The following is a 17845-nucleotide window of genomic DNA, read 5'->3' as shown; positions in this document are numbered from 1 at the left end:
TTAAAGCTGGGAACGTATGGACTTTACACCTGCTGTTATCATTAACCCTCAAAAACATATAATATAAAGAGGTTAAACATATCACAGCTTATATCCATCCACCAATTATTTTTAGTGAAATCATTTAACAATATGTTAACTGGCACTCATTCTCTCTCCTTCCAAACCGGCTGACAAAGGTCAAAGGTATGTCCTGTGTTCAGTGTTAGAGTTTAAATACAGTGCACAAGACAGCTGAAGGATGGAAGCAAGAGTGAAAGGAGAGGTTTACAAGACGGAAGTGCGACCGGCTGTGATGTATGGTGTGGAGATGGTGGCACTGGGAGGAAGACGGGACACCGAGCTGAAGATGTTCACGTTCATTGGACTCAGCAGGATGGACAGGATTAGAAATGAGTCCATCAGAGGGACAGCTCAGAGTCAGAGAGGCTGAGAGGGTTTGGACATGTGCAGAGGAGGAGGGTGGACATACTGGACGAAGGATGCTGAGGATGGAGCTGCCAGGCAGGAGGAGAAGAGGAAGACCACAGAGAAGATTCATGGATGCAGTAAAGATGATGCAGAGGGTTGGTGTGACAGAGGAGGATGTGCGACCCCTGAGGGACTGAAAAATGAAGCTGATGCTAAAGAACAGTTTATATAAGCTTTCTGGAGTGTTTTTGAAGACAAAGATCTCCCTTGCTGTGTGCTCGGGTGGATGAACTTCATCAGTATTTAATTAGCGTGTTGCTTGGCACTAATTAGCAGGTGTCTGTTTGTGTCGGACATCCATAAGAACTGTTAGAGCGCCACCTCTCATTCAGATACGGTAACTTTCAAAAAACCAACGTGGTGGCGTCCAAATCAGTAGCGCCGAGTCCAAAATCAGTGGGTGACATTTACATATGTGATGCTAAAACATGACAAACATGCACCGGTGCAAACTAAAGAGCAGGTAATGGTGACTGACTGCTCTCTGGTTTTTGCTAAATAAACTCATTTTGAACCTGATGGGGTTTTTTTGTGTTTTTGTTTTAAAAAGCGTATATTGTTGTTAAGAGGCTTCACTCATGCAGAGGGAAATAAAGTGTTGAGCAGCTCTCCCGTTTCCATTAGATGGAGGGAAAATGCTGAGCAGTACAGCAGCCATGAATCACGGCTGAGTGTTTGAGGCTCAGTTCGAGCCGAGCTATTGTCCTCGGGCTCATAACTCCTCGACTGGAAACCCACAGGCATTAAGCAAGATGACTTCTGTACCCAGGGAGAAACAAAAAAGCAAAGGCCGAGCCATTTGGAGTACACCGAGATTTTTTTTTCTAAGGCAAAGTAAAAATGATTTAAGACTCTGTTGTTTCCTCTGGTAATCAGTATCGTTCTACACCGACGGCTTCATCCAAATTGGGTTTCTTATAGACGAGTGGCAAGAGGCGCATTTCACTTCTGCTAGGATTGGGCAATAAAACAACAAAAGCCCCCTAAATAAAAAAAATACAGCTTCCCTTTTAAAAGAGAGAACTTTCAGGCTTTAAGCTTTAAATATTCTACAGTCAAGTGATTTTTACTGGAAGTGAAATGAAGACAGTCACCGGATCTATAAAGAAGGTCCAAATGTCCGTGCGGTGATAAACTCAAATAAGGAAGACGTCAGTCGTGTTTAAAGGTTACAAACCTCTAAAGTCAGACTGTCGTTCTCATTCTCGAGTCAAATGACTGCACAGTACAGTGGACACTTTAATCTTCATAGCAGCGCTATAAGATGTGGTGAAGCTGTTTTCTCTGCATTTGGCATCACAGTTACAAATTTCACCTGTGTCTGCTCGAGTAGAGCCAAATCCTCAATCTAAAGAGAAGAGCAGGGTTCCTGCATCATGTCAAAAGTCTAAATGGATGCAAATACCCCGAAAAACACAAAACAGCACAGATTTCTGTCAAGGTGACAAAGCCTGAAGCTACAGTTACACTAAAGGAAAGAGTGGTTGCAGTCGTTGCTACGACCAAAATCACTGCAACCGCAATGACCTTGCAGTCTCGTTTCTTTTAAATGGGAGCAGAACACAACAATAACACAAAGCTGGTCTGCAGCCTTTCTGTAAAAATAATGCAATAAATGTAACAGGGGGAAAAGAAAAATCAGTGAAAAACGCAAATCTGTTGCCATAATCATGTCCGAGGCTACGTCCACATGCACACGGGTATTTTTGAAAACACAGATTCTTCTATGCATTCGGGATTTTCATCCGCACATAAACAACGTTTTGGGTCAATGAAACGGAGATTTTCAAAAATTCAGTTTTGGCGTTTAGGTGTGGACGAGGAAAACTGAGATTCATGCAACGTCTTATTCTTCTTCTAAATTTGATTAGCAGACTCGCGCAACGTCAAAGGCGTGTGCCGTTTTTGACATCACGCTTACATGTACACACAGCTACTGTCCTTCCATTTAAAAAGACGCAGGCATCAGGGTGAACTTCTACATTCAACACTCACAACCCAAATCCCAACGTCAGTTTTGAATAAAAATAATTTTTTAAATTAAATTGATGCATGCTGTTTGCATTTTGCTCATTCCTAAGTTGTGAGTCTGCACAACAGCCAAAATACTGTCTTTAGTTAATAACATCTGAAATGATGAACGCACTTGAAAAATAACACAAAATTAGCTGCCTGACCAGGAAAACAAAAACCTTTCAGCAGTACTTCAGGTTTAGTGGTGGCACAAACCCTCTTTACCCTTTTCCTCCCAGGCTTCTAGACTTCTGATTGGCCAACATTTAGTTTTTAGTGTTTACATGCGGACAGAGATATTTTTCCAAAACTGCACGTGTGGACGGGATTTAAAAAAAAAACAAAAACGGAAAATCTCTGTTTTCAAAAATACTCGTGCAAGTGTGGACGTAGCGTGACTGCACTCAGAGTCGCTGTAGTACGGTGGTCACACTGAAAAACGGCACAAACGCTCGCCAACCTTGCAATTATATGAGAACAACTAGAATAAAACAGCTGGTAGCCAGCTGAGTCCATTGAAATTAAAAGCGGTCGCTGAAGGTTTAAAGTATTTCTCAACTCAAACTCAGGCGGACAAACTGCAAAAAAATTCAACGTAATCACTGAGCAACCACCAATTTTTCCTAGTCGCTATGCAGTTCCCTCCTGATTTTACTCGATATGACTGAGACATTACTGGCTTTACATTATGCAGACCAAATGTGCAAGGAAGCGAATGCCTCCTCTGACTGCTGTTTTGTCTCTGGTGTCTTTCACTCTCAGTGTTTACTGTAAACATTTTACAACTTTATCGCTGTTCAAGTTCTGCTGCTTCAACGTGTCAGAACGAGACCTTAAGCAGACCTAAGCGCTCGAAACATCCCTGCACTGCTTTTAAACACTAAACATTACTTTCACCTTGCTGCAGGGTCGCAGCTCTGTTTGGCTAAGTGTCTTATTAAACTCCCCCTGACAGGGAGGAACATTTACTTCTTTAATATTTGGTTTGTCTGACACACATCCTCACAGCAAAGGGAGAGCGATCTGTCCAGCCCACATCTTATTAAAAAGGATATTTACATATAGAGTAAGAGCCTGCTCCTTCCGACACTTTATCATCTCACCTCTTCCTGCTCTCTCCTCTTCCAGCGCAGCTGAGCGTTGGCCGCTGCCATCGCCTCGATCACGAAAGTGGTGGTCATGTAGCTGTAGAGGAGATAATAATCGCGTTAACAGGTCATATTTTTAATGACAGGGAGAAAAAAAAAAGTCTGATCCATTATCAAATGGTGCTTTCACCAGCAGAAACCTTCATTTATTACGCCGCCGCAGGCTGGCGAAGAAAGGAAAGCACCAAGTTTCTGTGTATAACAAATGAGGGATTTGTGAAAGCTTCAGATTAGAATAAGTTTAATGAAAAATGGGTTTATAAAAAGGTTCATATTGTTAGGAAAAGCCTACACTGGGCCTTCCCTATAAACTTTCCATATTAGCAATGACAGATTGCAGAGTTTGGATGTAACATTCTCATATTTATGCTTGTTTGAGTGCAATCCCAACTCTGAAAAACTGATCCAGTATCAGTAACATTTCTTTGCTTCTTCCACATGAAGTCGAAGAAGCAAAGTTTTATATGCATTTATTTATTTATTTGATCCTTATTTGCCCGGTGCGCTCCCTATAATTAAAATCTCTTTTTCAAAGCACACTGCCAAGAAAGCAAAAGGTTGCAAAAGCTATAAAGTGAAGAGGCGCGATCAAGAAAATCAAAGCAAACAATTACAAAAAACCCCAAAACAAAGTCCAGCTCAGGGATAACGCGCTTGGAAACAGAGCTCTTCCAGGGAGATGAATGGACAGCTTTAGTGTGTTCTGCAGATTGCTCCATGACCAGGGTGCCGAGTGAGTTTGTTCTACCAAACAGTCACCAGAGAAATATATTAAATACATATACAACATGAACAACATGAAATATTCTATACTGGGAGTAAAAAATGTTCACAACAAAACAAACCAAGACAAAAATAAAGCGATTCCCTCTAAAACATACTTTGGTGATTATTGATTATGATCATTTCTTTTTATTTCTCCACTCGCTCCTCTCATGTGTGAGTAGGATCACTCAGCAAAGACTTCCTGTCACTCATTTATTAATAAATCCCAATTCAGTTAAGTTATCCTGAATTATTGCATTTCTGTTATTTATTATTATTAGTTGGGTAACCAAACCCTGATCCGACCTTGCATTATAAAGAATTACTTCCAGTGTATTCCTCACTTCCTAATTCCAGCTAACCGGAGGCTAGTTGGCACCAGAAGCTACACATCCAGGCCCAGTGTGCTGAACTATGAAAGCTCCCTCCTTTTTCAAATAAACTTCAGATCCCTGAGTTACTACCAACAACCACTGAAGCAATCTGTGCTCCACGCCACGACACTTTTGTTAATTAAATAGTCTTTATATATTTCTTAAATCAGATATTTTTCTACATAATAATCTGATTTTAGGGGTAAAATTTGGCAAGAAACACTCAGAACTACAAAAGAAATGTTCGTTTGAAAACTCGACATAACTGACCCTGCACATAGTGTGCCAATAAAGCCTGAATCATTTCAGCGCCTGAGCATGTCTTTAATAAACATTGCTGCAATCATTCGGCCGAGCTACTTCTCGCTGTGGGTTCACTGATAGGGACCAAAGGAAGTCCAGTGTCATGAAGTCATTTGAATGAGCACTTCTCATATTTCAGCTACAAGCCTCTCTCTCTTAAACTTAAATACCAACACGCATCTGAGATGTTTAGGCTACATCTGTAAACGGAAGATATATTTAAAAAACAAAACAGGGCTGCACAATTTCACTTGATTACAATTTTGGCTTGTCTCAGTTAAATCAAGATAACTGACTGAAGGTGAGTGCTATCACTGTCTTTAAATCTCCACCTGGTGATGTGCCTGCATGTGCCAATCACAGCTCCTCCCTGCACCGTGCAGTTTTATGTTTCCAGTAAACAGTCTGAACCTGTAACGCTACATTAAAAGACGATACAAACACCAGACAAGAAACAAATCCAGAGCTCGTTCCTGGAAGCAGCTCAATCCTTCAGATTCAGGGCCAGCGATGTTAACCACGAACAAATCACACCCGGCATAATCATGCAGTCCTAACAGAAAGTAACCTGGACACAATAGAGTTTTTAAAATGTGCCGTGTTATTAGTGAAAGAGGAAGTAAAAGAAGGCCTACTGGGTGGCAAATATCAACCAAAGAAAGAAACCCACGTTTACCTGTGAATCCCAGACAGGAAAAAAAAGGCAGAGGTGGAAGTCAATGACTATTATTATTTAACTAAGTTTGGATCAGAGCAACACTCACCTCATAAATCCTAAAAAGGTGATGAGGGCCAAGCTGACCACCCACCCAGCTTGAGCGAAGGCTTTGGGCATCGTCAGAGCTCCGGTCCCCACAATCAGGTTGAACATGTACACCAGCCCCACCTGGAGAGGAAACCACGGGAGGTAAAGACATGCACAGGCGTGCTCCTGATAAATATTAACATTTATCACCGCACAAGCTTTTCATTTCACCTCTGCTGACCCCATCTCTCCACAGACATCCAATATTTTTTACTATTGTATAATAATATTAGAAAATATTATTAGAAACTATTAATGATTTACTAAAAGCCTTTTTCCTCAAGTGCAAATCCTCAGGCACCACAGTATCAGGTGCTCCTTGGCACCCGGGCTGATACAGATCAAGCTACTTGGGTGGAAGAATGGGCCAGTGCCAAGGGAGACAGTAGGGCTTAATTGGGCAGCACTTACACTATCGGATAGCTGAGCGCTTTAATCATTCAAGGCTTTTACTTCCTGGAAAAAAAAAAAAAAAAAAAAAAAACAGAAAAACTTCTGACCAGCAGAGCTGACTCTTTGTGGGAAAGTCATGCTGAAGTAAGCAAAGTCAGGGTATGTACTGAGCTGTCGAACTGAGTAAAGACGCCTGACGTGACAAAAAGAAGAAAAGAGGATGTAGAAGGATCTTTTAAGCTTCCTCTTTATTTATCATTGCACTTTCACACACAAAACTTCTTTTTACAAGCAGACTTGATCAGCTGTTTTCACTAAAAGTCATCTCGAGACCCTTCGTTTGTAAGAATATTAGAGAGAGAACCCAAACAATGAAATGATCCCCTGCGAGCAGCACTTGGTGACTGTGGAGAGGAAGAACTCTATTTTAACATCAAGAGACAGCCAGTAGAAGCAGGATCAACCAAAGGGGGGAGAAAAACGTTGGATACAGTGAACATGAACAACAACTAGTAAATATAACTACAAGCCTGCAGTCTGAGAGTGAAGCTAGTACTCTCACTGTGGTATTTTCAATCAACTGAAGACTTTTCAGAGAGCTTTTAGGAAAGCCTGATAAAAAGGAAGCACAATAGTCGATCCTAAAAGTAACACGGATACATTTCTGAGGCAACTTGACACAGACGTGTCCTAACTTTATGAAGTATTTAACGTGGTTGTTCAGCTCACAGGGTTCCGGGTTTCTGAATGTCAGGGGTTCAATCTCAGGCCCTGTGACGAGGCTTTTAACCCTCTCTGCTTCAAGGAGCTTTGTTCAAACAAGTGCCAAGGTTGGCGATAAAGCAACAATACTGCAACTACAGCATTTTCAAAGAGGCCAGTCAGGTGGTTAAGCATGTGCCTGACCTTAAAAGGAGCTCTGACAAAGACGACAGCTGCGGCTTTTTAATCGGGATTTTAACCTCAGCAGTTTCAATCTGCTATTTTTTTTAAGCTAATTCTTCTAAAATTTGAAAGGTCATTGCTTTCCAGTCTTTGGTTCCTACAGTGACACCATCACACACTCTAATGTCCTCTAATTTTCTATCCAGGTCAAGTAAATCATTCCCTGGCCGTCACATAGCTGCTGTGTTACTCTTTCTTTGAAAACACTTTTAATTAAATTAAACTATCAGCACTGATTTTGTGTTTAGGTGTCCTCACAACCAGCACCATCTCTTAGCTCCTTTAGTGACTAAATGCATCAGCTGCTTTGGGACAGAAGTGACGACAGCACAGCCACGCTTGGAAGTCAAACAATTTCCTTCGATTTTCCTCTTTTCATTGACAGGAAAGCTGTGACTAACACACCGTCCTTTGTTTCCTTTAAACTACAAATTACAACCAAAAGCAGCACAGTGTGGCAGCCTTTAGAGGTCATAATGTGTTGAACATTAAACGCCCTTTCATGTGTTCGTAACAGTGTGCTTTAGTAGGAGAGGCTGTTTTAAACCAGCAATGGTGTGTTTTAAATATTCAAAGAGAGACTGGGAGATAACTCCTGCATGCTGGAAACTTACAAATGGAGAGTAGGGCTCTCCTGTGTCTGTAATTCCACCTGCCATGGTCGGTGACCCTGGTTCTCACCTCTCACCTGGACAGAAAGAAAAAGCAGTCAGGTAGCTTATGAAGCCTGTTGTGTTACTGCCATGATGATAACAATTATCTTTTCTTAAGTTTCAGGGGGAGTGTCATTCGAAGTGCTAAATCTTTTCTTACTTGCATGGAAACAAAAACCCGGTAACTTATCGTGCAATTTAGCATTTACCTTAACATTTCCATGACGTACAAGCACAAAATCCAACCTGGGACATTAATTAACTTTTAGGAGCTGCTCTTTAATTCGGCAGAAATATGACGCGTAAATCTGAAGGTTTGTGTTCAGTGTCACATGTCTTCTTCCAGCTGTCAGTGACAAAAACTGTACTGCCATATTTCCTTTGAGCCATGGCCACAAATATGACCTACTAAATGTTTTTAAACGTTAAGTATGTGTATCTTCGCTGGCCATTTTGCCTTCATTTAGTTGAGTTTATGTAATTTCAGAGAGCTGACATTTGCATGGCAACCGCTCATTCGGGAAGTATAACGTCAGACTAGCACATCTATCACGTTTGAATAACGGCATAAAATAATTACTAATAAAAATAGATAAATTCATCAAGTTATCCTGCAGATATCGAGCAGTCACAGAGCTGTCATTACTGGAAATGAAAGTAAACACTGCTCACCTCCCTCCTCTCTGGTTTGTGTTGCTAACTTAGCTGCTAAGCTAGCAGGATGCTCGGGACCAAATCCTCACTCACTAGCCGAAAAAAGCTCACTTTTCCAGTTCAGCCAGCACGGACTGGTTCGCCTTTATGTGGCAGCCTGGAAGTCGGTGTAAAGCGGGAAATAAAAACACATTTCCACAAAGAAATACGTCTCTAACACGGCGCTAACTTCAGCAGTAAACTAACCGAACCAGCTGCCTCAGCTGGTTCGGTCAACCAGTCAAAATAAAACTACCTCTGACGCAAGCACACATTTCCGTTACTGATTTTCAAAGTAAAGGCTTGTTTACCCTAGTTGCAAGGCAGCCCGTTGGCTGACCAAAGAAAGCTTTTATTTTGAACATTTTGCCCCATCTTATTATCGTTAACTTGACGACCCTACTGTAAAATCACGGTTGAAATTTGACTCCATGTTTTAGAGTTTAATATCACATATTAATTATATTTATTTTTTATGGTAACCTTTAGCTTATTCTGCCTCGCGTTTTACAAATACATTTGATAAATTTGTCTATTTGAATTAGCCACAATTTATTACCCGCCTTTTCGGACTGTCAGGGTTATCAATATGAACGACCCTTCTAGCGGCATGTACACGTGTACATGTCATATGACATATGTCATACCTGTCTGTGCCATAATAAAGCCGAGTCCCTGGGTCTTGGGCTCACACTGAAATCCCAGTGAATGAAATCCTTCTTTTATTGGCGTTTACAATTCTGGCATCAGACAAGTGAGATTTGGTGCAAAATTACCACGGATGCCAGCATGAACCAGCGCCTTTCTATAACAATCACATTTACTGGAGATGAGTTTATAAACGTGTCGCCTGACACAGTGAGCTGAACCGGCACTTCCCTCTCAGGCATTCAAACACACCCTCAGCTGCAGAGGTGTTCAATGAAAAACGGTTTTAATCCTTCAGATCCTCCTGTGAAGTCTGTTAAACTACAGCCAGCTTTCCTTCCAGCAATATGACAGATTTTATTAATATTGTAGCTCAAGTCTTTTCCATACTGCTGACCAAAGCATTTAAAATTCACACTCATTGTACAATCGTGACTGCACACTCCCACAGAGCTTTGGAAACACACACACACACACACACACACACACACACACACACACACACACACACACACACACACACACACACACACACACACACACACACACACACACACAGCTGCAGCTTTAACTGCTTTCAGTGTGTTATATGTGTCTAATACTCTTGATATTTTCTAATATTGTAGTTTTAATTTTCTTTATAAAGTCAATCTGCCACCAGTAGGCTCATCTGTGTTTCTGATTGGTCAGCTGCTCTCAGCTCCAACCATGTGAGCACTAAACTGATTAACCCTGAATCAGAATCAGAAAGGATTTTATTAAGATAAGATAAGATAAGATAAGATAAGATAACCTTTATTAGTCCCACACGTGGGAAATTTGTTTTGTCACAGCAGGAAGTGGACAGTGCAAAAGTTATGAGGCAAAATTTGAATACAATAAGAATAAATACAGTACACAACTGTACAGAATAGAATAAAATACTATATACAGTAGAATAAAATAAAGTAAATATACAATAAATATACAAATTGCCAAATGTTGAGCAGGTTTACAACATTAGGAAATTGCTGCGCTACTTAGTGCAAAAACGTACTGTCAGATAACGCTTAAATAAACATAAAAATTAAAATTGAAAGTGCTAAGTAGATAGATATATACATGAGTGCAGGTGGTGATCAGTGCAAAAATGGAATGATGCAGTGAACACAGCGTAGGGTCATGAGTTAGTGGTGGGAACAGTCATACGGTTATTGTTCATGTGTTCAACAGCAGAGGGGAAGAAACTGTTCTTATGGCGAGAGGTTCTGGTGCGAATGGACCGGAGCCTCCTGCCTGAGGGGAGCAGGTCAAACAGACTGTGTCCAGGGTGAGAAGGGTCAGCTGAGATCCAAGCTGCACGCCCCAGTGTCCTGGAGGTGTACAGGTCCTGCAGAGATGGGAGTCTGCAGCCAATCACCTTCTCAGCAGAGCGCACAACACGCTGCAGTCTCTGTTTGTCCCTGATAGTGGCTCCAGCGTACCACACGGTGATGGAGGAGGTGAGGATGGACTCGATGATTGCAGTGTAGAACTGCATCATCGTCCGTGTTGGCAGGTTGAATTTCTTCAGCTGCCTCAGGAAGTACATCCTCTGCTGGGCTTTCTTAATGACGGAGGTGATGGTGGGCTCCCACTTCAGGTCCTGGGTGATGGTGGTACCCAGGAAGCGGAATGAGTCCACAGAGGTGATGGGGGTGTCAGTCAGGATGATGGGGGGGAGTGGGGCTGTGTGCTTCCTGAAGTCCACAATAATCTCCACTGTCTTCTGGGCATTCAGCACCAGGTTGTTGTGGCTGCACCAGGACACCAGACGTTCAACCTCCCTCCTGTAGGCAGACTCATCCCCGTCCGAGATGAGTCCAATAACGGTGGTGTCATCTGCAAACTTGATTAGCTTGACAGACTGGTGGGTGGAGGTGCAGCAGTTGGTGTACAGGGAGAAGAGCAGAGGAGAAAGAACACAGCCCTGAGGGGAGCCGGTGCTGATGGTCCGGGAGTCTGAGACATTCTTTCCCAGCCTCACATGCTGCTTCCTGTCCGTCAGGAAGTCAGTGATCCACCGATGGGATCAGGCACATTCATCTGGGAAAGTTATCAAAAACCTGGGTTAAGTTATCAAGTTGATAACCTCTGCTTAGCCTTATTGAAATGAGAGTGACATGTGGGCGGATTCAAACCAACAAAGAACGTTTATTTGGTTGAAAGTACAAAAAACCCATAAGCCTGAAGATGGAAGCATAAGAAAAAGATTAATGACAGAAACAAACAAAAAAAGAAACTGAGAAGAGTTTACAAGTTACTGATGACTAACTTTGATATTTGTCTGTGGTCTGTTTAAGATTCAGTTCCAGGTTTAAGTCTGAGAATTTCACGTGACACTCACTGTGGTGGTGCAAACACGCAGTAGCATGGCTCAGCACCTCCTCCCTTTTTCACATTGGATGCTCGTCAGACGGCAGGTGGGTGGGGCTTCTGTGCCTGAGATTACCACATCAGACATCCCTTCTCTCTGACTTCATAACAAGCCGTGAGCAGTTAGAGCAGTCTGACCCCGTGGCTTTTGGCAATCAGGCATTACTTTGGGATTACTTTGGGGTCGTCTGCAACCATATGTTAAACAACAGGAATGAGAATTGGCGCCTCCAAGTCTGAGGCCAAGGTCAGAGGATGTAGTGTCAGGGTAGCAACTCTTCCCAGACCCAGGGAGGAATTTAAGTATCAGAGAGTAGTGCCAACGCTCCTCGGTGGCTCAGGCATCTGATAAGAATGCCTCCTGTGCTCCTTTTAGGTGAAGTCTTTCAGGCATGTGCAACCGGGAGGAGATCCCGGGGCAGACGCAGCACACACTGGAGAGACTCTCAGCTGCTTTGGTGGTCCCTGCAGTAGAGGTGGAGGAGGTGGCCAGGACAAGGAGGGCTGAACATGTGGTTAGTCTGCTGTCATGTGACAAAAACTTGGTTAAGTGGACGGCAAACAAAAAGGCACAAAAATACATATTTTTGATGAAGAATAATCAAAATTGATAATTATAAAGATTAACACATTCATTGTCTTTGTCTCGTCTTTCTTCTTGTTTTCGAGCTGCTTTCAGTTCAATCAGGGTTCATGTCAGCAGCTCACAGGCACGGCCAAGGTCCTCGTCCTGTGATTTCACCTGGACTTTCTCATCACTTTCATTAGACTCTGTACAGGAAATGGAAGAAATAAATAATCAGAAGTAAAAGAGTCATATATACAAGTTCATGTGAGTTCATGTGAGTTCATCTGTTCAAAGATTTTTCACCAGAACTCATTTTACCATTTAATCAGTCAGTTGTTTGGTTATTTTTAGTATGAATAAAATGGGAGTAAATGCAATAATTTCTCAGCGTAAACACATGTAACTCCTGCCAAGTGGAATCATGATGATAACAATACCAGAAATATGCAAATGCACAAAAGCTAAAGGAGAATTATTTCACTGAGTCTGTCAGTTTGTAACATTTAAGGCATTTTTCACCGAGGTCTGAGTGACACCAGAAGGGCTTATACACGTGGGTTTATACGTGTGTGGTGGAGGTGTGGTCCCTGCTGCAGGGGAGGGATGGTGCAGTGAGCTCAGGGGGGCAGTAGGCAGGTGAAGCCACAGATGGTGGCGATCTGACTAATGATTCTCTTCTCTTATAGTGAGGCGGGAGACCAGTGCAGTGCGCGTACTGAGACCAGCTCTGAGTGGAGACTGAGTGACATTATCTGCAGAAAATACCAATAAAATCTGCAACCGTGTGCACAACCACTGTGTGTCCATCTTTAGAATGTGTCTAAGGACAAATTTATAATAAACATGAACAGCAGTAGCATCTATGTCTTTGTTTGTTTTAAAAAACTGTGGATTACAATGTGTCAATACAAGGAGAAGTTTTGTTTCTTTCACTGCTGTTATCAATGTTTTTAACAGATTAACAACTCTGACATCTTACTGAGGTGGACAGCACTGGATTTTCTTGATAAATGCATCACATGTAACTGAACACTCAGGTAAATGTGATTAAATTCCTTCTCTACATAAAACCTGAACTGCAGTTTGATACCTCAAAGGAAAAAAAAACTTTATTCTTTTTGTAAATTAAGAGATTCATTAAGATAGTTATAGAAGTTTAACCCGCACAGCCTGGACGCTAAAGAGACCTACCACTTCTAAAATACCCAACAAAAACATGTCCAGGTAGTGGCACCGGTCCAGTTCTTCACCGGTCGCATGTTCTGCAGAGCAACATTAGAGTCAGTCAGGTTTAAGTGGTCCAGCAGACTGTAGTATGAACAGTCTGAGTGCTGGAAAACCCTGCTGGGAAGAAGAAACCCATATGAACAGTGCAAACACCTCAAACTTCATATAATCCAACAATATCTCAGAAAGGGTTTCATAACACGGGTGATCGTGGCTCAAGAGTTGGCAGTTCGTCTTGTAATCGGAAGATTGCCGGTTCAAGCCCCGGCTGCGACAGTCTCGGTCGTTGTGTCCTTGGGCAAAACAAAATGACTGAACGTAGTGTAAAGTGCTTTGGGGTCCTTAGGGACTAAGTAAAGCCCTATCCAAATACAGGCCATTTACCAATATCAGAATCCATTTAATCTTACAGCTCACCAGTTACAGAAAGACAAGCTAGAGTCTTTAGAGCAGCCATGGCAGTTTGCCTACCATAGTCTGAGTAAACTGTCTTACGCTGTGAAGCCGCTTGTATTAAACAGAATATAATAGCGTCAATATATTAAATCAAATGGCCTTTGTGCATCAGTATTGTTGGCTGGGAGCTGAAGCAAAAAGTAAACACACGAGATCTCATTATCAGACCAGGTGGGAGTGGAAAGGTTGTCAGTCAGTACAATGACCTTGAGATTGAGTACTCCTAAGCACAAACATCCTTCCAGCTGTCCAGCAAATTTCTCAACAGCATATCCAGCTCAGGCTCACAGAGGGGAGGGAGTGTGTAGCAGCTACCACAGGGTGAGAGGCAGCGTGCACCAAGAACAGGTCGCATCCATCCATGCATCCATCCATCCTAGCAATGTGCCCCCTGCATTTTAAAGAGGTATCCTCAATGAATGTGGAAAGTGAAAAATATTAGAAAAATTCTCACAATCCTCTTTAAAAATATTTCCTTTCTAAGATTGTGCTACCACAAAAGATTTAAACTTAAATACACAAGACTTCCACCTTTAATTCAGGCGGTTAAACAAACATTAAGTGAATTTCGGGGAATTGCAGCTATGTGTAGACACAGCCTCCTTTTGTTCAAATGTGATTTCATTTCATGGACAGGTGTGTGTGACTTCATTCAGCCCACACGCTGTGTAAACAGTTCTTTCACAGCTATCTGAAAAGTGAAAAAGACACCGGAGCTCAGTTTACATCACTTCAGCTACAACATTTCAAACCAGCTGTGCATCGCAGTAGAGCCAGTGATGAACAAACTGTGCTTTGATATTTTTATCTGAGCCCAGTTCAGCCTTCACATCAAGCAGATAATGACAACACACCTGAAATTCTCCTCTTCACAGGAGGAGAAGGCAGCAGCCCAATAATCCCTCCCACTGACCACCGAAATAGCAGGGCCATTTTATTTAGCTGTACATTAACTGTAGTATATTTAATAAAGTCATGTAAGATTTTATGTTCAAACTAGTCTGCCTCTTTAAGTCTCAGAACCATAATGTTCAGGAGTCCGACCACGGAGCCAGTGGTGGTGACGAAGCAGTTCAGGAGGCTGACCGCGGAGAAGACGGTGGCGATTGAGCAGGTTCAAAGGCTGTCTTTTCTGGTGAAGATGTCCAGTCAGCGTCCTGGACGGTGGCCGCCAACGCCAAACCAGACGTGGACGAGGTTGAGCAGGCTGAGCCGGACATGGACGAGGCAGGACCAGGCGACGGCAGGACCAGGCGATGGCGGGGAAGCCATGGGTGATGGACCAGGAGGTGGCGCTGAGCCTCCAGAACATGGGAAAAGCTGCTGGATGGGCTTAACTGAGCTGCCAGCAGAAACAGAAATGGGTGCAGGCTCTTGCTGGACACTAGCCACTCCCACGCGAGGAGTAGGAAAGGGTGCGGAGACCGACTGTGCCCTGGCAGGCCTCAACCTGGGAGCCGGAACAGGGATCCGCTGGACCTCTGCCTCCTTCACCCGAGGAACTGGTACAGGTCTAAAAGAAGCCCTAGCCGCCTTGGGCGCAGGGACAGATGGTGCAGAGCGGAGCTCAAGAGTATTTTCACTAACAGTCTCTGTATAAGCTGGTGAGTGGGACAGTCCAGGGGTGAAGCCACACCCAAAACAGTCTCTTGAGGTGCAGCTTGAACTGTGTTAACTTGGTCTTTCTCTAAAACATGGTGAATGTGTTTGAACATGGCTGGCTGTGGAACACAAAATTCAACTTGATTCATTAGCTCAGTGGCATCAAGTTCAAGTTTTTTAGCCAGTTTAACTATGGCAGGTGGCGTTCTGTTGTCATTAGTATTTACCAACTGAGGCGAAGAAAAAGTCACAGACTAAGAAATTGGTGGAGAAAAATCTCAGACGCAACAGCAGGTTCACAAGTGTCTGTGGGAGCTGGCTGGAAAACTAAACAGATCATAGAAGGAGCGTGATTTACAATCTTTTACAATTACAATAACTCACTTAGCTCAGCAGCAGGTTGTCCATAGTCACAATGCTCGGACTGAGTGAGCGAAAAACAGTCACCATCACTCACCGACAGGGCTTGCTCAGTAGGGATGGGTACCGGTATGGCACCGGTTCTGACATAAACGGTAGTAACCAGACCGAAAAGCAGCGCACATTTCGGTTCCTTTTTGTTTTCCTGAGCTGTGATACACTTTGGATTCTAGCCAATCATTTTACGTTTCTGAGGATAGTAGGCGGGCCCAGGTACGTACGTTCTTTTAGAGCAGAGCTACAGATTAAAAACACCCAAGGCGAAGCGGTCAAAAGTCTGGCTGTACTTCACAGCAAAAGATGCAAACTCAGCAGCAACAAGTGCTTTAAAGCATAGGTGTCAAACTCTGGCCCCTAATTACATTTGCCCCCTGAAGCCATACCAAATTACTATTAGAGCTGGCCTACTGGTATTATACAGCTAATATATATATTGTTTAGTATTAAGCTTCGCTTGTTCCATATTCAGTTTTCCAGCAAAATTTATTTGAGTCCATAAGAAAAGATTCATTCATAAATCTGGAGGAAGATTTTTTTTTCCAATAAATATTAATGTTAGCCCGCGACTTTGTTCAAGTTTTGAATTTTGGCCCACTGTGTATTTGAGTTTGACACCCCTGATTTAAGGTGATACTGTGCAAAGGAGGTAACTCCTCGAATCTGATGAAACACCTGGCGATGCATAGCATTTTTTTAAAAGCCGAGAAATGCGCCGTATTTGATAGCTTGCTGCGAGACCTCCCATCGAGCACATCTACTGCGGGTGTGGTGCCTGTTATCATACCCGGAGTTAGCAACATCCCCCAAGAACCCGAAGAGGAGAGTCCTGGCCCCTAGCCCTGCCAGTGTAGCAGAAATGATGAGGATGATGATGCAGCAGCAGCCGTTCTTCTCTGCATGAGCAGCTTAATGTTATTCGTGACATAAACTGGAAATAAATCACAAACTCTACAAAATTGTCGAAGTCGAACAGGGATAAAAAACAAAATCTTCATTTTTTTCCAAGTTATTTTCTATACCTAATTTTGGGTATCGATATGATGGGATATAGTGTCAAGTATTTAACTTTCTTAGAAATAATTTTATATAGTTGGAAAATCTGTTTTTGGTGCCACATTTGTGAGGAAAATGCATTTGTAGGTTGAGCATCTGAGTTGCGCTCATGAAAACATGAAGTATGATTATAACAAAGAAATAATCAACCGAACACAAAAAACTTTTTATGCTAAGGTTATTTGCTTTCCACTGGAGAAAACTTCAAAAAGCCCATTTCAAGGCTCATATCTCCATGTGAGAAGGTTGCTCTGGAAACCTGCTATGATATGAAACGTCTCCTTTTTATCTACATTTGATACCAGGCTCATCCTCTCGCCGTGGCTCCTTCTGTGTGAAAATAATTTTCCAGTATAGTCATGTTTTTATAACTAAGCAAACATTAAAATTTAGATTTCTTTTACTCAAGCATTTAAAATACAATAATAATGCATTTAAATATCATAATAATAACACTTCTGGTTAATGACGGCTTCCTTCCAAAACGTTGCAGTTCAGTCAGTGGAAATGTTTAGGCTGTAAATATCCTCGCACTGCTTCATGTCACACAAACATTCTGCATGACTAAGAAAAGGTTTCGGGCACTTTCAAGCAAACTTAACAAAATTAAAAAGTAATACGGCTTGGGAACCTTGACTTTTAATGAAGAAGCTTTATTTAAAATTTGCAGAAGTTAACAACAACAGTTATAAATGCAAATCAATAATCAATCAATAGTTAAATCAGTCTGTCTCTAAATAATCTATTCTTGATTCTGTGAGGTCTCATTAAGAAGAATCATTAAGCGCTGTCCTCCTGCACTGGCGTCCCAGCCGGGCTAGTTTCCATCTGAGCTGTGCTTTTATTGTATTTCTATTAACGACTTTCATGCACTAGAGACAAAGTAGCTTTAGCTTTAGCCGCGTCTTTACTGG

The 17845-nt window shown here is 42.3% G+C and overlaps 1 protein-coding gene across 2 annotated transcripts in view; it reads right to left on the bottom strand.

Annotated features, from left to right (window-relative positions):
- The window catches only part of tmem104 (transmembrane protein 104), a 71176-nt gene extending 62350 nt beyond the window's left edge, over nt 1-8826 (bottom strand). Inside the window, exons 1-4 of one of the 2 annotated variants that reach the window (XM_040042264.1) lie at nt 8543-8826; nt 7832-7905; nt 5839-5960; nt 3588-3669 (exon numbers count right to left, since the gene is read on the bottom strand). In XM_040042264.1, the coding sequence (XP_039898198.1) occupies nt 3588-3669; nt 5839-5960; nt 7832-7876 (249 nt within the window). In that variant the 5' untranslated portion in view covers nt 7877-7905; nt 8543-8826. The remainder of the gene's footprint in view (nt 1-3587; nt 3670-5838; nt 5961-7831; nt 7906-8542) is intronic. The other variant, XM_040042254.1, reaches the window with a different exon arrangement.
- Nucleotides 8827-17845: the final 9019 nt, after the last annotated feature.

This window comes from Simochromis diagramma, unplaced genomic scaffold, assembly GCF_900408965.1.
Source record: "Simochromis diagramma unplaced genomic scaffold, fSimDia1.1 OVJJ01000321.1, whole genome shotgun sequence".
Classification (NCBI taxonomy): Eukaryota; Metazoa; Chordata; class Actinopteri; order Cichliformes; family Cichlidae; genus Simochromis; species Simochromis diagramma.
The sequence above is the reverse complement of the archived record's forward strand: the minus strand, read 5'-3'. Positions and strand labels throughout refer to the sequence as shown.